At 40.7% G+C, this 21,891-nt stretch overlaps 1 protein-coding gene across 1 annotated transcript in view; it reads left to right on the top strand.

Annotated features, from left to right (window-relative positions):
- The window catches only part of LOC144823260 (uncharacterized), a 277,122-nt gene that overhangs the window by 84,247 nt on the left and 170,984 nt on the right, over positions 1 to 21,891 (top strand). The window contains exons 10-12 of the mRNA XM_078681614.1: positions 2,762 to 2,806; positions 10,671 to 10,724; positions 20,874 to 20,942. Of these exons, the coding sequence (XP_078537740.1) occupies positions 2,762 to 2,806; positions 10,671 to 10,724; positions 20,874 to 20,942 (168 nt within the window). The remainder of the gene's footprint in view (positions 1 to 2,761; positions 2,807 to 10,670; positions 10,725 to 20,873; positions 20,943 to 21,891) is intronic.

The following is a 21,891-nucleotide window of genomic DNA, read 5'->3' as shown; positions in this document are numbered from 1 at the left end:
TAACAGCATTAAAAATGGAGGATAAATGGATTTTACCTTGATTAGTCCACCTGTTTAAAAATGACATGCAAAATAGCCCTTATAATTGTCAATAATGTGTATATTTGTCCCTCAAATACGAATGAGTATGGGACCCAACTAACGCTTTTGAAAGAGGACTTTGAAAGTTTAAGTGCAAATCATGCATTTCTGGTAGTTCTATTTTTGGGTGATTTTAAACACAACCTAGATCCTCGGAACGGTGGCTCATTACATAAAGACATGTTCACTGCCTCAAAAATGAGCCTAGCAAAGAACGTACACACAGCTTGGGATGCTATACTACAGTAATTTTTAGTATTAATTGGGCTGTTTAGAGAAAATGGACGATTCTGAACAGATCATCCGGCAAGACAAACTTTCAAATACGGAATCCAGGGGTATATTTTCATTTACGCATGGCTCTTTTTTTACAAAATTTTGAGGTTTAGAGTCTGCCCTTTTTTCAGAAATCTGGGGGGGGGTTATTTTCAAAGATTTTGCAGTAACAGCTTAAAGACTGGGCAGAAACCAATAATATAATCCCTCATGAGCAAGGGGGTTTTACAGGTAAAAAGTAGGGAAAAGCAGGGTGATTCCCCATCGGAGGGCGACTGCTAAATCAGGAAATACAAGGACACTTCTAGTAGTGCTTTGACTCCTGCCTTAGACATCTATAGGGCATGCACCATGGCGGGGGACACATATGGGGCAGAGCTTTGGGGATGTGCAGAAGTATCTGTACTCACACATATGGAAAACAATTTCATGAGATCATTGTTGGACTCGGTCTCTCAATAGCCTGAACTGATCATGTTGTACTTCTAACCTACTGAGTCTGTCTGTGGACAAAGCCGGAACTGGCTCCGTACAGAGAAGGCCTGGTGAAATTAATTGATATTGACCAATATGTACATATCCTGTGGCTGCACAAAATCAAATACCTGAGCAAATCTATTAGGATGGGGGAAGTGTAAAACTACCCAACTCCTCTCAAAAAAGGCACTTTTACCCACCGGATGATCACTTTCTGGGACTACATGTTGCAGGGAATATGGAGCGAATAAAAATAGGGTAACCTTACTGAAAAAAATCTATTGTTCAAATGTTACTATAGCTCTGAACCGTATTTGGACAGGATCTCCCTTCCCCAAGCTAAAAGCCTTTACATAAAGTTTAGATTTGGTACCCTGCCTTTGGCCTCCTTTACCAGCAAATGAGATAAAAGCGAGTCTGTTTCCCCAAACTGTCCGTTCTGCCCGAGGTTCCCAGAGTCACATGATCATGTTATCTTTTTTTAACCAGTGTATGCTCTACCTCGAAGGAGGTGGATTATTCTGGTATGTAAGCTTTTGGTCACCGACCATTTTTGGTAAGCGAGTAGAACTCGTTGATCCAATGCAAATGGATATATTGTGTTTGCTGCCTCTATGTTACCTACAGTGGGCATGGAAATTCTCAACAACTAATTTGACAAGGAGAGAAAGGGACAGGCCCTACAAAGCTTGCAGGGCAGTGCAGCCATCGGAACGATGTGCATGTAAAGTATTCATCTATTTCATTCTGGATCCCTTGGCCCTAGCAGCAATTGGAAAGCATTGTAACACGCATCCTACGACCCCCATCATTTATAACACTGTTTTAACTGGTTGTACATTGTATTTTATATGTTTAACTATTTAAATTATTTATGTGTATGCTGCTTCTATGGTTTGTAAAATCCGAAATATAGACTATTGATTGATTGAAAAAATGCCATGAGATCAGTAGCCATAGACGACAAGGTAAAATGTACATGTGGTCGGAATATAAAGTTTGGTTGTGTACATGTTTTATTAACTTTTTAAAGGTTTTTTTAAGGTTTTTATCAACACGCAAAAAGTTTTAGAAACCAATTTTTCTCAAATATGGGATCTTTGTGGTAAACTAGCAGCTGAGTTCTGGACAGAAATTAAATATTTGGATGTGACATGTGCAATTAGAAGGTTTTTTAATTGCAGTTTAGGAAATTTTAAAAGGATATTTGTGTAGCTAAATGAGTACATGGTATTTTAAGGTGATGAATGAGTAGTTCTCAATCGCATTATTGTATGTATTAATGGCTTATTGTTTTCTTTGTTTTAAATACCTCCGGTTTCAACTAAACATAATTTGACAGACAGTACCCCGATGTTAGTTGATTTAGCAAGAATTTTAGTGGCATGAAATCCCAGTTCATAAAGCACTCGAATTCCATACCACAGACAAAATGCTGAAACCGACAGGTTCATCTAATTAAGCATTTCAGACAATTGCTCACATAGAAGAGAATGTAAAGTAAATAGTGAAATAGGGGAAAGGGTATGGAGGCAATAGAGGAAGTAAAGATAGGCAGAGAGAAGAAATAAAACAGGAAGAGAAAAGCAATTCACTGTCAACATTGGAATGCTCCATAAGGGAAACAACATTGGGTTCTTTTATTAAATAACAGATCATTTAAACATGACTTTTATTTAACCGTTAAAGTATTCAGAGTTAGTTCTTGAGGTGTATATGTACATGCTCAGCAGACAGTCAATCATTTTCAAATCAAGATACAGTATCTGCATAGCAATATATGGCTCACTTCTGTATACTGTTCTGCTTCAAATACAGAGTAACTTGTGACCTGTTCCATATAATGATAGTGTATTGTGCATGCAACCAATCTGTAAATCAAAAAATAGTAATATTCTGTGTTTGTGTTTCTGACTTATCACTTTAGGGCCCGGAAGGTCCTGCTGGCCAAAGAGGACCACGCGGAATACAGGTAACACTTGCACTACATGTTGGTGACTCTAGGAAAGGGTGCAGGTTTAATTTACTTTCCTAAAATACTATATGTACAAGTGGTCAAATGCACCCACAAGCAGACTTGACAGATTGGGTTCACATCAGACTGACTGACTGCATGGCACACTAGCCTGTGGGGTCAGAGCTCAATTTTATATATTTTTTTTAATGGGTTAATATAGCACAGACCGGGCCAATTTCGACATCAGAATATCCTTGAGGGTGATAGTGTGCTTTAGAAATGCACACAACAGAGGGCTTCCACATGGAGGAAGACTGGAAAACAAGAGAGGAAATTAGAAGATGAACTATAAGAGGAAAAAGAGAGCAGAATCCTGTATGTAATGCTTTGTAGGGATTTGGGAGTTAGAGAGTCTCACCATTTCTACCTATTCAAAGGAAAATTTACCAAAGGAAAATCAACATGAGTTCAAAGTGTACATTGATTAAACAAGTTTGGAGTTCGGTCCTTGGAGATTGACACTAGATCAGTAGACATTTGAGTTCCTTTATGAATGCAGAGTTGGGTGGATTTTCCAGTATCGCATGCAGGAAGGTGTTCCATTATGCAGGAGCCTTTTTTTTTATAAAAGGCGCTTGCTTTAAAGTTCTTGACTTTTTAAAAGCAGGAGTTTCATGCCAGAGGATGTTGGCTCTTCTGATGCTGGCGAACGTCCTGAGATGGACGGTATTCTGGCAAAATACTTTGGTGTTCTTTTATGGATAACTTTGGGCACTGTGCAGGCTAATTTCAAGAAGCTTCTAGCTTCCTTTAGGCACCATTTTAGACTAGGATTGGTGTGATTTCTTCTGAGCTCTAAGTCCTGGAAACTAATCAGTCTGCAACATGAAGTGCTGCTTTTAACAGTGCCTGGTGGAGACAGGAGATCCGTACCAGTAATTCATTACGTAATAAGTTCTTGATAGGTGAAGTGATTGCACTACTTTTTAAAAATCTTCAGCCTGGATAAGGAGTGCTATTTGAAATAGAACTTCACTAGCAAGAGCAATAATATTGGCTTACAGATTGAGGTTCTTGTAAAGCGTGAATCCCAGGGATTTTGTGAATTTGACAATGCATAGATTGCAGCCAAGTTACATCAATACCTACAGGACTGTGAGGTTCTGAACCAGAGAGATTAGGTATTTTGTTGCTGTCTCCTTCATATAAAGTTGTATGGCATTGACATAGAAATGATATGAGATATTAAATTACATTCGTAGAGAGCTGAGGGTTTTCGTGTAAAGATTACAAAAAGTAAAAATGAGTATTTATCCTTGTGGAACATTTTGATGTAGGCTGGAGGGGCTAGAGAGAGAGATGGCAAGTTTAATTTGTTGGGAACAATTTTCTGGACATGAGGAGAAACAACTTAGAAAAGAACCTTTGAAGCCCTTCTATTTTTCCAGAAACGTTATCAGTGATGAGTGATTTACTCTATTGAAGTCTGCTGACAGGTGTAAAAGTATGAGGTGGACATATTTTCCTTCAGCTACAAAGTTTAGACCATCACCTGTGATTTTCAAAATAGCACATTCTGTTCTGCAGCCAGATCTGAAGCACAACAAAACTCCTCAAGGAGCTTGTTTTCATTGCTAAATTATTTTAGCAGCATTACTGCATAGTGTTCTCAAGCTTTTGCTTGGAAAGTGATGGTGTACATGGATCGGAAGTTGTTTTTATTTTTGTTTTTGGTAACTGTGAAACCTGCCCCACTTTCAGGCAGTCGGAAACACTTCCTTGGCTCAATGAGGCATTTATGATGGTATCGAATTCTGAAAATGTGAAATAGGTCTAATGTCTTCCATGCATTTGACTAAGTCATTTTTGAAGCGTTGTGTGAGTTAGTAATGACAGAACCCTTTTGGCTTCTGATGGACTCTGTAGAACTGTGATGTAAGCATTAGAGTGTAGTGAAGTGAATGCAGGTTTAAAATGTTAAGTTTGCGGTTACACACAGAAGAATAAAGACGTGTTATACTAATATCCGTGTGTGGCGTGGTCATTAGCGGGTACCCATCCTGGGGAGGATGCTACAACTGGCAACGAGATAGGGGATAGATCTACAGTGCTGTCCCACAGAGTTTGCCATGTTCTAGCAGTTTGCTTGTGTGTGCCACGTGTGCATCAGTAGAAGTGCTGGATCGATGCTTGGTCTATGTAGAGTCAAAATGCAACTCCATCCTGTGTAAAGCATTTGAAGTTAAGGAAAGCTTCACTGAGAAGTCTACACATTGTTGACTAAGAACCTGCTAGGAAGGTCATTACAAATGGCACCACGCTACTACGTAACCTTAAGCCATACATCATACAATGTGATAAAGCTGAAGACGGAGACAACCAGGTTTTGTAAGAGCAGCAAATAGCGACAGCAAATTGCAAGATAATGCTGCGAACAAAAGCACTGCAAGGCAAAGAACAACCAGGTTTCAGACAGTACAAAGAAATGCTTATAAACAAAGCAATTCAAATTAAAGAAACGGTCACCTGCTTACCAGCACTGAGTAAAGATAGTCATTGTACCACAGAGGTAGTGGAGTAGCCCCAGAAGAAGTTTCTGGGGTTGTGTTTGAGGAGATGTCCATACCTGAAGCAACATGCCATCAAAGCTGCTGGGTAGCGGCTAAGAACAACTCCAGAGATCTCCAGAAAAGTGAAGGGTTCCCATGGAGACCAAGAGTAAGGTCACAGTTCCATCGACTGGCCAGAACAGCATTGGGCCTTAGAGATGGTATGAATGAAGCCATTCCTAGTGGACAGCCGACAGTGTTGGGGAGACCTCCACTCTCAGTGTCAGCCAATCACACAAATGGTTATAATGCGTCTGCCTTCCTAAAACCACCACCACCATTCAATACCACCAAAAAGCTAAATATTGGTGACAGGTGGACTGCTTGGATAGAGACATTTTACGATTTTGTTGATGTGCTAGAAGAAACAGATAACAAGAAGATTATCGAATACTTTAAGAATCTAGCTGATGAGGTATAAATGAAGGCAAAAAAGAAAATGCCTGGAGTTGACTAAATTACATACAGTCCAATCAAAGAAGTCTTGCATCTCAAGCTCAAGCCAATGCCGAATGTAGATTACAAAAAGCAATTTTTTTTGTCAAGAGTGACAGAAAGATGGTGAAACCATTGATTAATTTGTTGAGAGACTGGATACGCTCATCAAACACTGTAAGTTCAATGAATTCAATAATGAGAAAGCTATACGCCTCACAGTTATTGGCTGATTCCTGTCAGATTCATTCAGATGATAAATGCTGAGAGAAACTCTTACTCTGGAGTGAGTTCTCATGGCTGCCAGAGCTGTAGAGCATGCCGATCAACAAGCTGCTAACATGTAGGCCAGAGGTGGCCAGAGTGAGTCAATCATGGAGTTAAAAAGTAAGCCAAAGCACAAGGCGGAGGGACGAGTGATGTCTCCTCGGAAGAAGAAGTTGTGCTTCAGGTGTGGATTTTTGTTTCCACATGAAGGAAAATGTACCGCCATTTGACAGGTTTGCAAGGGCTGTGGGCAGGGCTGGACTAGCCGTAGCGGCTATCAGACATTTCCCCAGAGGGCCACCATGGTGGGGGCCGGTTTTGGCCCCCGGGGGGGTACTTTTGTTACCGGGGTCGGCAATATTGCCCCCCTGTAACAAAATAGGACAAAACTGGCCCGTCACCTTGCAAACCGTTACAAAATGGTTCTCCTTCCCACAGCCACCTGCACCCCCCTTAAGGCCCCCCCCCCTACATCAGTTGGAATTCCAAGAGAGATGCAGGGACATTACTCCCTTTTTAACACATATCGGTGTATTACGATACAAAAGACTAAGTTTTGGTGTGTCACCAGCTGCAGAGTAGTTTCAAGATGTAATTCGAGGTATCATACAGTCTAACATGAATGTGTTTAATTATAGTGATGAAATATTGGTTTTCGGAGTTACACAGAAGGAGCAATATAAAGCTCTCAAGCAAGTGCGTGTTTTATTTGTGGATGGAGGTTTGACTTTGAATGTCACAAATGGCAGTTCCATAAGACAAAGCTAAAATTCTTTGGCCATATTGTTTCTGATGGGGGCATGACACCTGACCCAGCTAAAGTGCAAGCGTTGTCGACTGCCTGACCCCCAAAAGATGTTTGCGTGTTAAGTTCATTCTTTGACCATGGCCGGCTACTGCTCTAGATATATATATGACACTTTGCCACCATAAGTGCTCCGTTGAGAAGCTTGACAAAAAGGAATGTTTCATTTCACTGGTCACATGAATGCGAGCAAAGCTTCAAGAAGATTAAACAAGCTATTGAGAATGCTACTGACATAGCATACTTTAATCCAAAGCTTCATACAGAGGCTGTTGTTGATGCTAGCCCAGTCGGGTTAGACACAATCCTTGCACAGGACAGTGGACACCCTGATGCTCAAAGGCATATTGTGGCATCTGCAAGCAGAAGTTTTGTCCCAAACTGAATGTGCTTATTCACAACCTGAGAAAAGAAAGTTTAGCAGTGGTTTTGGCTTATGAACATTTCCACTTATTCTTATGTGTAAAGCCATTCAGCATATTTGGCAATCTAAAGGCCAAGATGCCTCCTCGCATTCAATGTTTGGGTCTACAATTACAAGAATACAACTACACAATTGTGCACCATCCAGGGAAAGATCAAAACCCTGCTGACTACTTCTCACAAGTGCCCATACAGTGCCATGGTACCTCTTCTAAGACAGCTGAAGACTACAGAAATGTCATTGTGAAATCCAGCACACCTATAGCCATTTCGTTAAAACAAATTGTCACTACCAAGATAGTGAGATGCAATAAATGGAAGACATTATTGCACATCAGCTTTGGAACCAGCACACTCGGCCTCTTAACAGTGACAGTGAATCCCAGAAGTTTGAAAATGCCAAAGACAAACTGTCTGTTACTCAAGAAGGCATTATCCTAAGAGGTTCGAGAATTGTCATTTCAGAGAGTCTGCAACAGAAGATAATTGAAGAGGCCCATGAAGGACATCATGGAATTGTTGCCACAAAAATAGCTGTCCGAAACTGAGTCTGGTTTCCCCATCTCGATGATAGTTGAAAGAGAATTGAAGGAATGTCATCTATACAACTGCCGTTAATCGAAAACTACTCAACACACCTTAAATATGTCAGAGTTGCCAAAGCATGCAAGAATTGCCATTTACTTGTTCAGTCCTCTTGACAATGGACATCACCTGATTGTCAGCCGCGGCCGGTAGTAGGTGTAACTGCAGGGCGGTGACGTGGGGAGAGGAAGGGGCAGGGTGGGGGGTAGTAATGTATGGATTACGGACTTTAACAGGTAAGTAAACATATAAATAAATAAAACAAATTTTGTTGTGGGCACTGCATCACCAAATGCGATGCAGTGCGCGTAACGAAATTCGTTTTATTTATTTATATGTTTACTTACCTGTTAAAGTCTGTAATCCATACATTACTACCCCCCCACCCTGCCCCTCCCCCTCCACACGTCACCGCCCTGCAGTTACACCTACTACCGGCCGCGGCTGCTGATTGTGATTGTTGATGAATAGTCCTGCTTTCCATTGATAGAAGATCTCTCATCCATCACTCAAGAAAGAGTCATTGAGAGGGTAGATGGCAACTTCGCGACATGCAGTGTTTCTGCGATCCTAAAATCTGACCACAGCCCACCTTTCAACAGTTAAGAATTCAGAGACTTTCTCAGTCTTCTTAAGGTGAAGCATCAGAAGAGCACACCTCTTCCGCCACATGCCAAAGGCCTTGTCAAATGTTTAATGAGTACAATCAAGAAAGCTGTTCAGCGTGCTATATTGGTAAAGCTCGACCTTAAAACTGTTTTAAATTCTAATCTTCGAGCTTACCGTTCAACCCCTCAATCACCCACAGGTGAAGCCCTGCAACCTTGATGTTCAGGAGAGCCATGATGACTAAGTTACCACTTTGGGCCAACAGAAGATCAAGTACGGAGGAAGAAAACTCTATACAGTGCCGGCTTTAGGACAGTGCGACCGGTGCAGCCGCTTTGAGAGCTGACCTGTGGAGGTGTGGTGATTTCAGGGGGGAGGTGCTCTGTTTAGCAGTAACTTATGATTAAAAAGATATTAGGGGCACTTTTGCCCGATGGTCATGAGGGAATCCAAGTAGGGGGTCAGGAGGGGGCGCCAACAATGATTGTCGCACTGGTTGCCAACAGCGCTGAACCCGGCCCTCCCTCTATAAGAGACTTAAATTGTAAAAGAAAAATGAAGGCCTGTGCATATACGTACCCACATGCAGAGGACATTGCATCCACTAGAGGAGATCAAGTGCTTGTCCTTAGGCCTAGAAAATGGAGCTCTGAAGCTCCCTTGGATGCTGAACCATTTCATATTGTGATCGACAAAGAACACATGGTGACTGCCCAATGTCTTGGGAAGTCTATTAAGTGAGATTTCTCGCAATTTCGACACGTGGCTCATCGCTTGTCAGACGCTTATGTCAATAGAGGGACTGGGTCTAAATGGACAATTGGAGAACCACAGATTGCTTTTGTTCCTCCATCACCAATGCAGATCATTGATTGCCTGTCCCCAGTTTCAAAAGACATTGTTGGGATGTGTGATCAGAGCACCACGAAGACTCATTGAGGTGTTATGATTGGAAAAACTTGTAAAAATGTAAACTTTTTATTTTTAACAGAGGGTGAGATGAAGTGATGTGTGAGTTAGTAATGAAGGAACCCTTTTGGCTCCTGAGGGACTCTGTATAACTGTTACGTAAGCATTAGAGCGAAGTAAAATAAATGCAGGTTTAGAATGGTGAGTTCGCGGTTACACGCATAAGGATAAAGACGTGCTATAATAAGCTAACAGTTGTTTTGGAGAGTTCATATATTCTTGTTAGGTGACCTATTGTGAGACTAAAATATCGTTTTTATTTTGTCATTGAAGAAAAGGGAGACTTTCTCAAAGCTTTCAATGTACTCCGGAGATCCACTGTGGTCAGTGGGTTTGTGGATTTCTGATGATGCTGAATAATTCCTTCAGACAGTTTTCAGTCCAGTTTATCTCATTTCTAATTAATCCCTTTTTAGCTTCTATAATATGTTGGTTTTAGAATGAGCTCTGGCTTAAGGACAAGGCATACTAGCCATACTATTGTAGGGCTTCATTCGGTGCCTGTCAAAAGTGCCTTTAAGTTCCACTTTGCAGAACAGTCTAGGATTGGATGCTCTCGCACTCTGTGGTTTTCAGGTCTCATATTGAGTCTATCTGTCTGGCCATCTTTCAATTTGCTTGCCCTAAGTTCTTATCATGTAATCATCATTCTGCATCCTAGTACCTCCTCTTTAGTCACTGGCATTTTGTGCCTCTCTTGGTTTATTTAATTCATTCTCCCTAGTCCTGTACAGCTTACAAATAATTGTACCCTCATGAAACTGTCTTAACACAACATCAATTTGTTCACAAACATTTTATGCAGCAGTTGATGTTCATAATTTTTCTGCTCACAGTTTAATAGTATTCAAAAATGTCTGTAAATTAATTTGAAGAAAAGTGCTGTATAAATCAAATCTGAAATATCAAAATCCCTAGCAAAGTTAACTTCATGGCAGAATGCACGGAATAGTAGTAAATGACTCCAAACCACGCTAACTTTCTTGAAGCCGATATGTAGTTAAGAGCTCCACTCAGAATGAAACCCACGGAAGATTGCATTTCAGTCTATCAATGGTGATATTTAATTATAAATTCAGGTTTCAGAAAATTCTGCTACAGTAGATCATACTGAATGTTTAGATCCTTAAACAATTGCTAATATGCTGTAGATAACAACAATTACATTTTCACACAGGGTACACTGGGGCCGCCAGGAGATCAAGGACAAGAAGGGCCACCTGGAACAAAAGTAAGTACATTGCTGATATTGTCTGTTTACTTGTTGTTGAACACCAAACCCTCTCCTCCAGTCCAGTGTTGACAACCTAAGCAGTTGTAATTATTTGTGGCTGCTCTCTGCCACCATTCAAAAAATAAAAGAGGCCCCCTATTGTTTAAGGTCTGGGACCAGGGAGAAAGTAAGCAGAAATGTGTGGCAAGGTCCCTACATGAGTCACAAGAGTGATCTCTACTAGCACTACGTACCTTGTTGTTCTAAACAATACCAATCACACAGATGTTATGACCTACGTTGGTGTATGTAAGAATTAAAATTTCACCAGAATAGAAACACTCAATATTGTCAACTAGCTATATATGTCATATACATATTAATACATAGAAACAATAAAAATTAATACAGACCACACTAAAAATAATTGATACGTGAATAATAAGAAAAAGAAAATGGGAGATATGCTGTGCAAGTTGGTACAAAATTTATTTAGACATATTATCGATTTTGTTATTGTCACTGGTTAACACATCACTTAATATAAGTACATTCAAATATCACTTTATAAAAACATCAAAAAACACAATCGTTAAAAATGTTCATCAGAACAAAGGTCGACGCAGCGTTTCGGTTGTGGGTTTGAATAAAAACCTTCTTCAGGACCAGTTCTACGAAAAAACAGACAATTAATATTTTATCTCTGCCACCACCCACATACTTTTTAGGATTCACTCAACGGGAGGTAGTTTAAGGGAATGCCTGCACACCCTCTGTGTACCACACAGCTTTCAACATGTCATCAGCTCCAACCCTTTCTGTGTTCAGCTACAGTACAGGATGGAATGATTACCTCATCCTGAGCACCACACCGGTTCTTCATTGGTAATGTTAAGTTACTACCTACTTACCCGCCAAATGGTTTCAAAGCCCTAGTCATTCTTATTATTAAGACTGACATCCTCATCACAAAGGTCAGGAATTACATTTGTGAAATTGTTAGTGTGTTTTGAATGAGGTAAGTTGTTGTTTTGATCAAACAGAGTCCAGGGTATAATATGTCTAGTCAACAACTTTTTAATAAGTAAACATTGAGTGGCAAATCATCCTTTCCACCTAAATAATGCAATGCAAATTATTGTGCTCACCCATGGACCACTGAAGCACGAGGTCCCTAATATTTCTAATATCATTGGTATGGACCTCTCTAGACAGGTGACCTGCTGCCCGAATCCAGAAAAGCAAAGTGCATCTTAAGGATCCAGAACTCAAAACAAAATTCGATGTGTCTTCACTCTGTTGAACTGCAAATAAAGTGTAATAAGAAATATAACTTGAGGCAGAAAGAAAAGAGATCAATAGTTAGGGGTGGAAGAAGTATCAGTAGGCCTTGCAATAAGAATGCTGCAAAAACTAGTGAGGATTCTAAGAACAAAAAACTTCTGAAACACATTTCCTAGCCCTGTGAACATCTGTCCTTACTATTATATCTCTTATTTCCCTTCTTCTTCTTACTTAACAAAAATGCCCATGGACTGTTCATAGCACAAACGCAGGACACATTTTGGGCCTCTGCTATTAGTTTCATATGCACTTCTTCTTATGTTCATTGACCATCCATGTCTATCTATCCATGGCAAGCATTTGACCAGGATATTCCTCAGCATCCAAGTAACTGCCCATAGGATTGCTTTAATCAAAATTGGGATTTGTGATGGTCGAGGCCTATAAATTCGAGCAACCCAATACCTTTTTGTTCATTCTTAACCAGAATCACTGATCCACTAATAAATACCTCTGTTGAATTGGCAAACTTTAGATGATCTCATGGCACACTCAGATTGACAGGAGTAAGAGGCCCGTGCACTGGAACACTCACCTTAAGATCTGAGATCAGAGACAAACTGGACTGTCTATAGCAGTGGGTCTTAACCTTTTGACTTGTGTGGACCCCCATTGAATCCCTACTAGAAGGTGGGTACCCTGGCTATACAATTTTAAAGATTTAAACCTCAGATCAATACACAAAAGTACAAAATAGACAGAAGAAAACAAAATCAAGTGTGCATCAAAAATCTAAAAATATTTTCAAAGTGTTGTTTTATTTCTGAAAGATAAAGCAATACACTAGAATCTAGCATAGCCTTTTTGTATCCTAATGCATGCTCTCTTTTTGTCAAAGCATATCAATGCTTCAATAGACACCACCAACCGTCCAAATTGGATTCCTTTCGCTTTACTTGCATTGCTCACAGAAGTCCTGATAAATATACTACCTTCATTTTTAGCCTCCAATTTTAAATTCCTTTCTTCACCTGATATTAGCACTTAATTATGTATACCGTTGCAGGCCTCCTGAGTCCTCAAGGGGCTTGGGGACCTCAAGTTGAGAACCACTTCTCTATAAGGAAAACATTTGATATCTACCTATAAAGACAAACTATTTAAAGGACTGGTGCATGAAGTGGTGTGTCTGCTGCCTTTAGGTTAAGCCACCACAAGTTTTTGTTTGGTTTTACTAGTATCTAGAACAAAGGTCTTATTCAATTGCGGCTGCAAATTGAGGCGTCCATTATTAAATACATGCTCAATTCAAAACTAATATGAAACTAAAGTCACTAAGGACCCTTCCTGACATATCTTAAAACAAAGTAGGAGATGCTCACCAAAGGGAGTTATGGGGAAGTAAAACATTGAAAGGATGAGAAGCTAACAGTCAAGGTATGTTAAATACATCCCATGTTTGTGTCCCAAACTGAATGAGATGCACTTGTGATTAACCAACATCCTTAGGAGATTTCAGACTTCAGCTATAAATATCCTTCTTTTAGCATGGCACAAAGGGCCAGATGTAGGTCGGTCGGTAACAGCCGAAAATCGGTATTTTAACACACAATCCAATTGGGTGTTAAAATACTGAATTCAGGTGTGCATGCACATGTGTGCATGCACACCTAGCCATGTGACAGACAGACATGCCCTTAGGGCATGTCTGTGTCCCACATCGCGCATATGCCTATTTTTGGGGTGCCAGAGGGTGTCAAAGTGACACCCCCTGCACCCTTGCCAAATTCGGTATTTACCGATTCTGTAATTACAGAATCGGTATTGCCCATTGATTCCTATGGGCTTCAAGGCCCATAGGAATCAATGGGCAATACCGATTCTGTAATTACAGAATCTGTAAATACCGAATTCTAAAGATTCGGTATTTCAACATCTGGAAATATCTACATCTCCCCCCTTCATATTTACCGACTCTTAAATACTGAATCGGTAAAATTCGGTATTTAAGAGTCGGTAAATATGAATTACCTACATCTGGCCCTAAATTATTACAGTATTCTAAGCTTCTGTTAACAACATTTATGGTGAAAAGTTGGCATTCCTCATAAAAATATTCAGTGACCCTAAATTCTGCCTATGCCTTGCTATAGGTGGAATAGTGAAATGACTCAAGGGGGGTGTGTATCCTGAATATCAACACCAGAATATCAGTGTTACACAATATTGAGGACAGTATATTGAAAATAAAATATTGCCATGTAAGTAAGTCTAGATTTTCTATACCTGATTCCACATATATGTACCTTGATGATATATTACCTACTGGCGATAGCCAGTAGGTATATATAGTTAGGATTTTTTTCCTATGGGATTTTTGAAAATTCTATGTCGAATAACTTTGGCGTTTGAGGACAGAATTGGCTGAAATTTTTAGGAAAATGGAACATTTTGTTTCTGAGCAGCCCCTGAAAATTTGGGGGAGTTTCGTCAAGGGGGGGCCGAGAAAAAAGGGGGGTCCCAAAACGTGTTTTTCCCATGCAATTTTCCATAGGGCGGTTGGCCTCACTTTTAGCCTGAACGGCTGAATGGATTTACACCAAACTTGGCAAAATTGTAGGGACTGGTAGCCCGATGTGCCTTTGCTATGTCTCAAGATATAGGCTCCAGTGGTTTTTACGAAAATTAACTTTGAAAAATATATATTGGGCTACATTGGGCTATATATATGTTGGAGCCCAAATGTAGCCCAAAGATGGCCACCAGAGACAAAAAAAAACAAATGTAGCCCAAATATCAGCCAGATGTAGCCCAACTATAGCCCAATGACAGAATGTCCCAGAGTGTTCTAAAGAACAACTAGAGTGCTAACAGTCCTACTTATTACAAAGGTATGGCACACCTGAAGCCATCTTGATTGGAATAAAGTGGTAACTCTTAAAACATTTAATTTAAAAAGGAACAAAATGAGGGGGTTCATTTTGCCATAGAAAGTATGATTAGCGAATATATGACGAAATCCCGCATACCATCAGTCTGCAAAAAAATTTCCCCCCCCGTACTATTAGGCCAAAAAATAAAATAACGAAAACCTTTAGAACGAATATGCCTTTAGCATACACTAAACAACTAAACTACCCTAAACCCTAAAACACTACCCCCAGCATGACCCTACACTACACAAACAGTACAACACTACCCTAAACCCTAAAACACTACCCCCAGCATGACCCTACACTACACAAACACTACAACACTACCCTAAACCCTAAAACACTACCCCCAGCATGACCCTACACTACGCAAACACTACAACACTACCCAAAACCCTAAAACACTACACCCCAGCATGACCCTACACTACGCAAACACTACAACACTACCCTAAACCCTAAAACACTACCCCCAGCATGACCGTACACTACACAAACACTACAACACAACCCTAAACCCTAAAACACTGCCCCCAGCATGACCCTACACTACGCAAACACTACAACACAACCCTAAACCCTAAAACACTACCCCCAGCATGACCCTACACTACGCAAACACTACCCTAAACCCTAAAACACTACCCCCAGCATGACCCTACACTACGCAAACACTACAACACTACCCAAAACCCTAAAACACTACACCCCAGCATGACCCTACACTACGCAAACACTACAACACTACCCTAAACCCTAAAACACTACCCCCAGCATGACCCTACACTACGCAAACACTACAACACTACCCAAAACCCTAAAACACTACACCCCAGCATGACCCTACACTACGCAAACACTACCCTAAACCCTAAAACACTACCCCCAGCATGACCCTACACTACGCAAACACTACAACACTACCCTAAACCCTAAAACACTACCCCCAGCATGACCCTACACTACGCAAACACTACAACACTACCCTAAACCCTAAAACACTACCCCCAGCATGACCCTACACTACGCAAACACTACAACACTACCCTAAACCCTAAAACACTACCCCCAGCATAACCCTACACTACGCAAACACTACAACACTACCCTAAACCCTAAAACACTACCCCCAGCATGACCCTACACTACGCAAACACTACAACACTACCCAAAACCCTAAAACACTACCCCCAGCATGACCCTACACTACGCAAACACTACAACACTACCCAAAACCCTAAAACACTACCCCCCAGCATGACCCTACACTACGCAAACACTACAACACTACCCAAAACCCTAAAACACTACCCCCAGCATGACCCTACACTACGCAAACACTACAACACTACCCAAAACCCTAAAACACTACCCCCAGCATGACCCTACACTACGCAAACACTACAACACTACCCAAAACCCTAAAACACTACACCCCAGCATGACCCTACACTACGCAAACACTACAACACTACCCAAAACCCTAAAACACTACACCCCAGCATGACCCTACACTACGCAAACACTACAACACTACCCAAAACCCTAAAACACTACCCCCAGCATGACCCTACACTACGCAAACACTACAACACTACCCTAAACCCTAAAATACTACACCCCAGCATGACCCTACACTACGCAAACACTACAACACTACCCAAAACCCTAAAACACTACCCCCAGCATGACCCTACACTACGCAAACACTACAACACTACCCTAAACCCTAAAACACTACCCCCAGCATGACCCTACACTACGCAAACACTACAACACAACCCTAAACCCTAAAACACTACCCCCAGCATGACCCTACACTAAACAACCACCACAACTCTACACTACACTAACACAACACTACACTACACAACACTACACTACACTACACAATCACTAACCCACGAAAAAATTAACACAAACCCACTTACCTCTCTCGTCATCGTGGTTTTCACAACGCAAATGCATTTACCATACATGCCTTTAAAACGTAATTCTTTGTAAAAGGCATGCGCGATAAATGCACATGCGTTTTGAAAAAATGCGGGATAATGGTATGCGAGGGCAATGACCTTGCGGGATAATGGTATGCGGACTGAAAGTCTGCGGGATAAAAAATGCGGGAAAATGGCTGCAAACCATGATTAGCAGCAGACTTCCCTGGTGAGCACTAGCTTTACTACAGTGATCTAATGAGCAAATAGAGTGCTAACATTCAGAATTTATGGCAAATGTGTGACACATCTGAATGCCTTCTTGATAGAACCAAAGTAAACAAGCATTGAAAATGCAATAGATCTCGCCCTCGTTTAAGTTAAAGCCATTCTGTTTGTAATGAGGTGGCTTTTTAGCTTTGCTTTTATTAGTGTTTTTAAAACTTTCATGTAAATAACATGCATATGTATGCATATATGTATATGTATGCATGCATTTATATTTATATAGATATGCAGATTATATATGTTTATATATGTATATTACCTACTGGCGATAGCCAGTGGGTATATATAGTTAGGATTTTTTCTCTATGGGATTTCTGAAAATTCTATGTCTAATAACTTTGGCGTTTGTGGACGGAATTGGCTGAAATGTTCAGGAAAATGGCACATTTTGTTTCTGAGCAGCCCCTGAAAATTTGCGGGGGTTTCGTCAAGGGGGGGCCGAGAAAAAAGGGGGGTCCCAAAACGCGATTTTCCCATTCATTTTTCCATAGGGCGGTTGGACTCACTTTTAGCTCGAACGGCTGAATAGATTTACATGAAACTTGGCAAAATTGTAGATATGGTTTGCCCGACGTGCCTTTGCTATGTCTCAATATATGTGCTCCAGTGGATTTTGAGAAATTAACGTTTAAAAAAATATATATATCTGTGACAGCGCTCCGGTTAGCGCCCCGGTTCGCGTACCTGACGCGTAACGGAACTTCGCGAAGCTGATTGGCTCTCCGGTGTCTGTCAACATTCTAAACAGTCCGGAGCGGCCGCCATCTTGTCTTTCGGTACGATCGAGAGACAAGATGTGGTGAAAAACGAAGGGGGAAATGAAGGAAAGGGGGCAAGGTAGACCACTCCTGACCCCCTAGGATTGATGAGGGGGATATTAAAGTGCCCCGCGGGGCAAAAAATAATTTTATTTTTTTTTGCGATTTTACGCCGTAGAGGCGTGTCCCGGTACGCGAACCGGGCAGCTCACCGGGCAGCTCACCGGGCAGCTAACCGGGCAGCTAACCGGCAGCGTAGCTGTCAACATTGTAAACAGTCCGGAGCGGCCGCCATCTTGTCTCTCGGTAGGTTCGAGAGACAAGATGTGGTGAAAAAAGAAGGGGGAAATGAAGGAAAGGGGGCAAGGTAAACCCCTCCTGACCCCCTAGGATTGATTAGGTGGATATTAAAGTCCCCCGCGATTTTTCGCGGTAGAGATGCTTCCCGGTACGCGAACCGGGCAGCTAACCGGCAGCGTAACGGGAGTCCGCCATCTTGTGTTTTGGAGCGTCCGATTCGCGTACCGGGTAGCGTCCCGGTAAGCGTAACAAGGGGAAAACCAAGAGAAACAGTAAAAAAAAAATTAAGGGAATAGATTTCCAGCAAACTTGGCAAAATTGTAGGGACTGTTTGTTTGATGTGCCTTTGCAAGGCCTCAAGATATGTGCACGTGTGGATTTTGTCTAATTAAGGTTAAAAAAAATATATATATCTGTAAGCGTGCTCCGGCACGCTTACGTTACGGGATTTGTTTGCGCTGCAGAGCCGATACGTCACGGTTATGCGACGCGTCATGAGGCGTCTCACGTGGCTACGTGATACGTCACGTAATAAAGAATATATTTTACAGCTATAGATATTAGCTTTTAAAAAACCAATGAAATTCACTGAAAAAACCATAGGTTATAGACCATATATAGTTAGGAATTTGCATTTACAAAACCTTGAAAATTCACTGAAAAAACCATAGGTTAGAGACCATATATAGTTAGCTGGACATTTTATTGACATAAAACCAATGAAATTCCATATATAGTTAGTTGCACTAACTATATATCGCGCACCCGCAATCCACTGCTGATGATGTCACATATTACATCATTCATGACATGGTCAGTGACATCACTGATGACATCACTGATGACATCTCAAATGACATCACTGATGACATCACTGATGACATCTCAAATGACATCACTGATGACATCATGACACACCAATACCAGTTACTACATACGCACTCACTGATTCCTACGTCTACACACACATTCACTCATTCACCCATACATTCACTCATACATACAGTCACTCATTATTACAACACTATCATATGCACTCATACACCTATGCAGACACTCACACACTGCCACTCATCCATGGAGTTACTCACACACCTAGTCAGTCCTGTAAAGAATCAATCACACTTCCATTTCCTCATCTATACAGTTAAACACAGAACACCATACTTCAGTGACATCACTGATGACATCACTGATGACATCTCAAATGACATCACTGATGACATCTCAAATGACATCACTGATGACATCATGACACACCAATACCAGTTACTACATACGCACTCACTGATTCCTACGTCTACACACACATTCACTCATTCACCCATACAATCACTCATACATACAGTCACTCATTATTACAACACTATCATATGCACTCATACACCTAGTCAGTCCTGTGAAGAATCAATCACACTTCGATTTCCTCATCTATACAGTTAAACACAGAACACCATACTTTTCACACATATACTAACACATACTTACTCTCTTATACAATCACTGATACAAGTACACATTGATATGCACAGAGTCACACACCTCCCAGCCAGCCACACACACACTCAGTCTTCCATACATCCACTCATTCTTCAATATGTAAAACATATTTAAACTTTACAAAAACACAGAGACACTAGATGATGTCATCAGTGATGTCATTTGAGATGTCATCAGTGATGTCATCAGTGATGTCATTTGAGATGTCATCAGTGATGTCATCAGTGATGTCACTGACCATGTCATGAATGATGTAATATGTGACATCATCAGCAGTGGATTGCGGGTGCGCGATATATAGTTAGTGCAACTAACTATATATGGAATTTCATTGGTTTTATGTCAATAAAATGTCCAGCTAACTATATATGGTCTCTAACCTATGGTTTTTTCAGTGAATATATATATATATATATATATATATATATATATATATATATATCTTCAACGCATGTAGATGTGGAGACAGGAATAGTGCATCTATACTTCCCTAGAGGCATTGCCTTTTGATATTCTGTCCTCGATATTCTTGTACCACAATATTCTGGGGGTCGATATTCAGTAGTACAAACCTCAAGGGGGTAAACGTCGTGAAGGATTATGGGTAAACAGGTTTTATTTTTTACTAGTGGACAAACCAATGAATACTTTATCCTTTTTGTGGTCACCCAAGAATGACTTGTGCTTTATTGTTCATTGTACAAGAGACACAGGAGAAGCGCTTAGAAAAGTTTTATTGTCTTTTATTTCTTCACGTTCTAGTTTCCTTGTTGAGGAGACAATGGGGGCAGTAAAAGTAAACTTTTTACGTTGTGCATGTCTATTATGTCCATGGCATGGCTAGTGAGTGTATGCTGTTGCTTGGCAGCAGCACCTGCATTTCAGCATTCACTATTGAAAGTGGTGCAGTGTTGGGTCGCTGTTTGACCACATCTAGAGATTTTCTATCAGCGGATGTGCTAGTGTAAAGAGGATGGATTTAGATTAATCTCTGTGGAAAGGAAATGTTTATGTTCCTGTACTCCTCGAATTGAATTTCTGTGTTTGTTTAGTTTGAAAATTTTATTTTTTCCTGTCACACATATGTATTTGACTCCTCCCAGGTCCATAATTCGTTTTACGATCTGACAATTACATGCTGTTTTCACAAGCATTATTTTTCTTTTTAAGGGCGAACGAGGACTTGCGGGCCCACCAGGATTGACTGGGGAAACGGGCACAGGGTTTCCCGGCCCAAAGGTAAGAATAACAAATACATGTAGAAGATTTCAGAGATTAAAGGTGACAGACTGTATCTATAAAAACGAAGAGGGAGAAGTGTAAAGCTCTGCTTACTTGCCTTTCACACAGTTAGACAGGTTTTAGGTATGTCCCTTTCTCCTAAAAAGACAGCTGGAAGTCTTAACATTTCATCAAACAAGCTTTATACAAAAGATTACATATAATTATGGCTGCCACCGGCAAAAGGTAGGAAATCCCTTTACCTACATAAATCAGTATGAAAAAATTAAGCATCTACTCCTACACACGCTATCCTTGATTCATAGAAGCATCAACAATTATTCGCTGAAATATGAGGGGAAGCGGAAGTGATGAGATGCACGCTTTGGACGCCCTCATGACATCACATTGTTAGACCCGTCCCCGCGCTTAGCCAATCACCAACGTCCTATATATTGCTGAGGTGCAGGTGGAAGGACACAAAATAAACAAGGTTAGATCCAAATTCTAGCTTCTTGACTAGGCCCAGGGGAAAGTTTTGCATAATTTCTGGCATTTCGTGTTACACATTTTATGAACATTTTCCCAAATTACGCCATTACAATACATTGTATAATTTAGGCTGTAACTTCCTATCCTGGGATTACGGGAACAAAGCGAATGAACAGAACATGAGCAGCTGTTGCTCGCAGGACTTATGTTTTTGCATATTAGGACACATACACCTTTTGGACACCAGGATGCATTTTACACTAAAATATCACGCCAACAGCTGCATTTCCAATTTGCGTAATTTTGCATAATGTTTTCGAAATTTCACAAATTACTCGAAAGATAATTAGGCATATTTCCGACACCCCTTCTTGGCAACCGAAACTAGCAGAACCAATGTCAGTGAAACTAAAATGCAAGCCAGTAGTAATAGCTACGAATTCTGGTAAAACTTCCCAGGAACTAAATTATAATA

The sequence above is a fragment of the Lissotriton helveticus genome, chromosome 3_1, assembly GCF_964261635.1.
Source record: "Lissotriton helveticus chromosome 3_1, aLisHel1.1, whole genome shotgun sequence".
Classification (NCBI taxonomy): Eukaryota; Metazoa; Chordata; class Amphibia; order Caudata; family Salamandridae; genus Lissotriton; species Lissotriton helveticus.
Note: the sequence above shows the minus strand (reverse complement) of the source record. Positions and strands in the feature narration are given on the sequence as shown.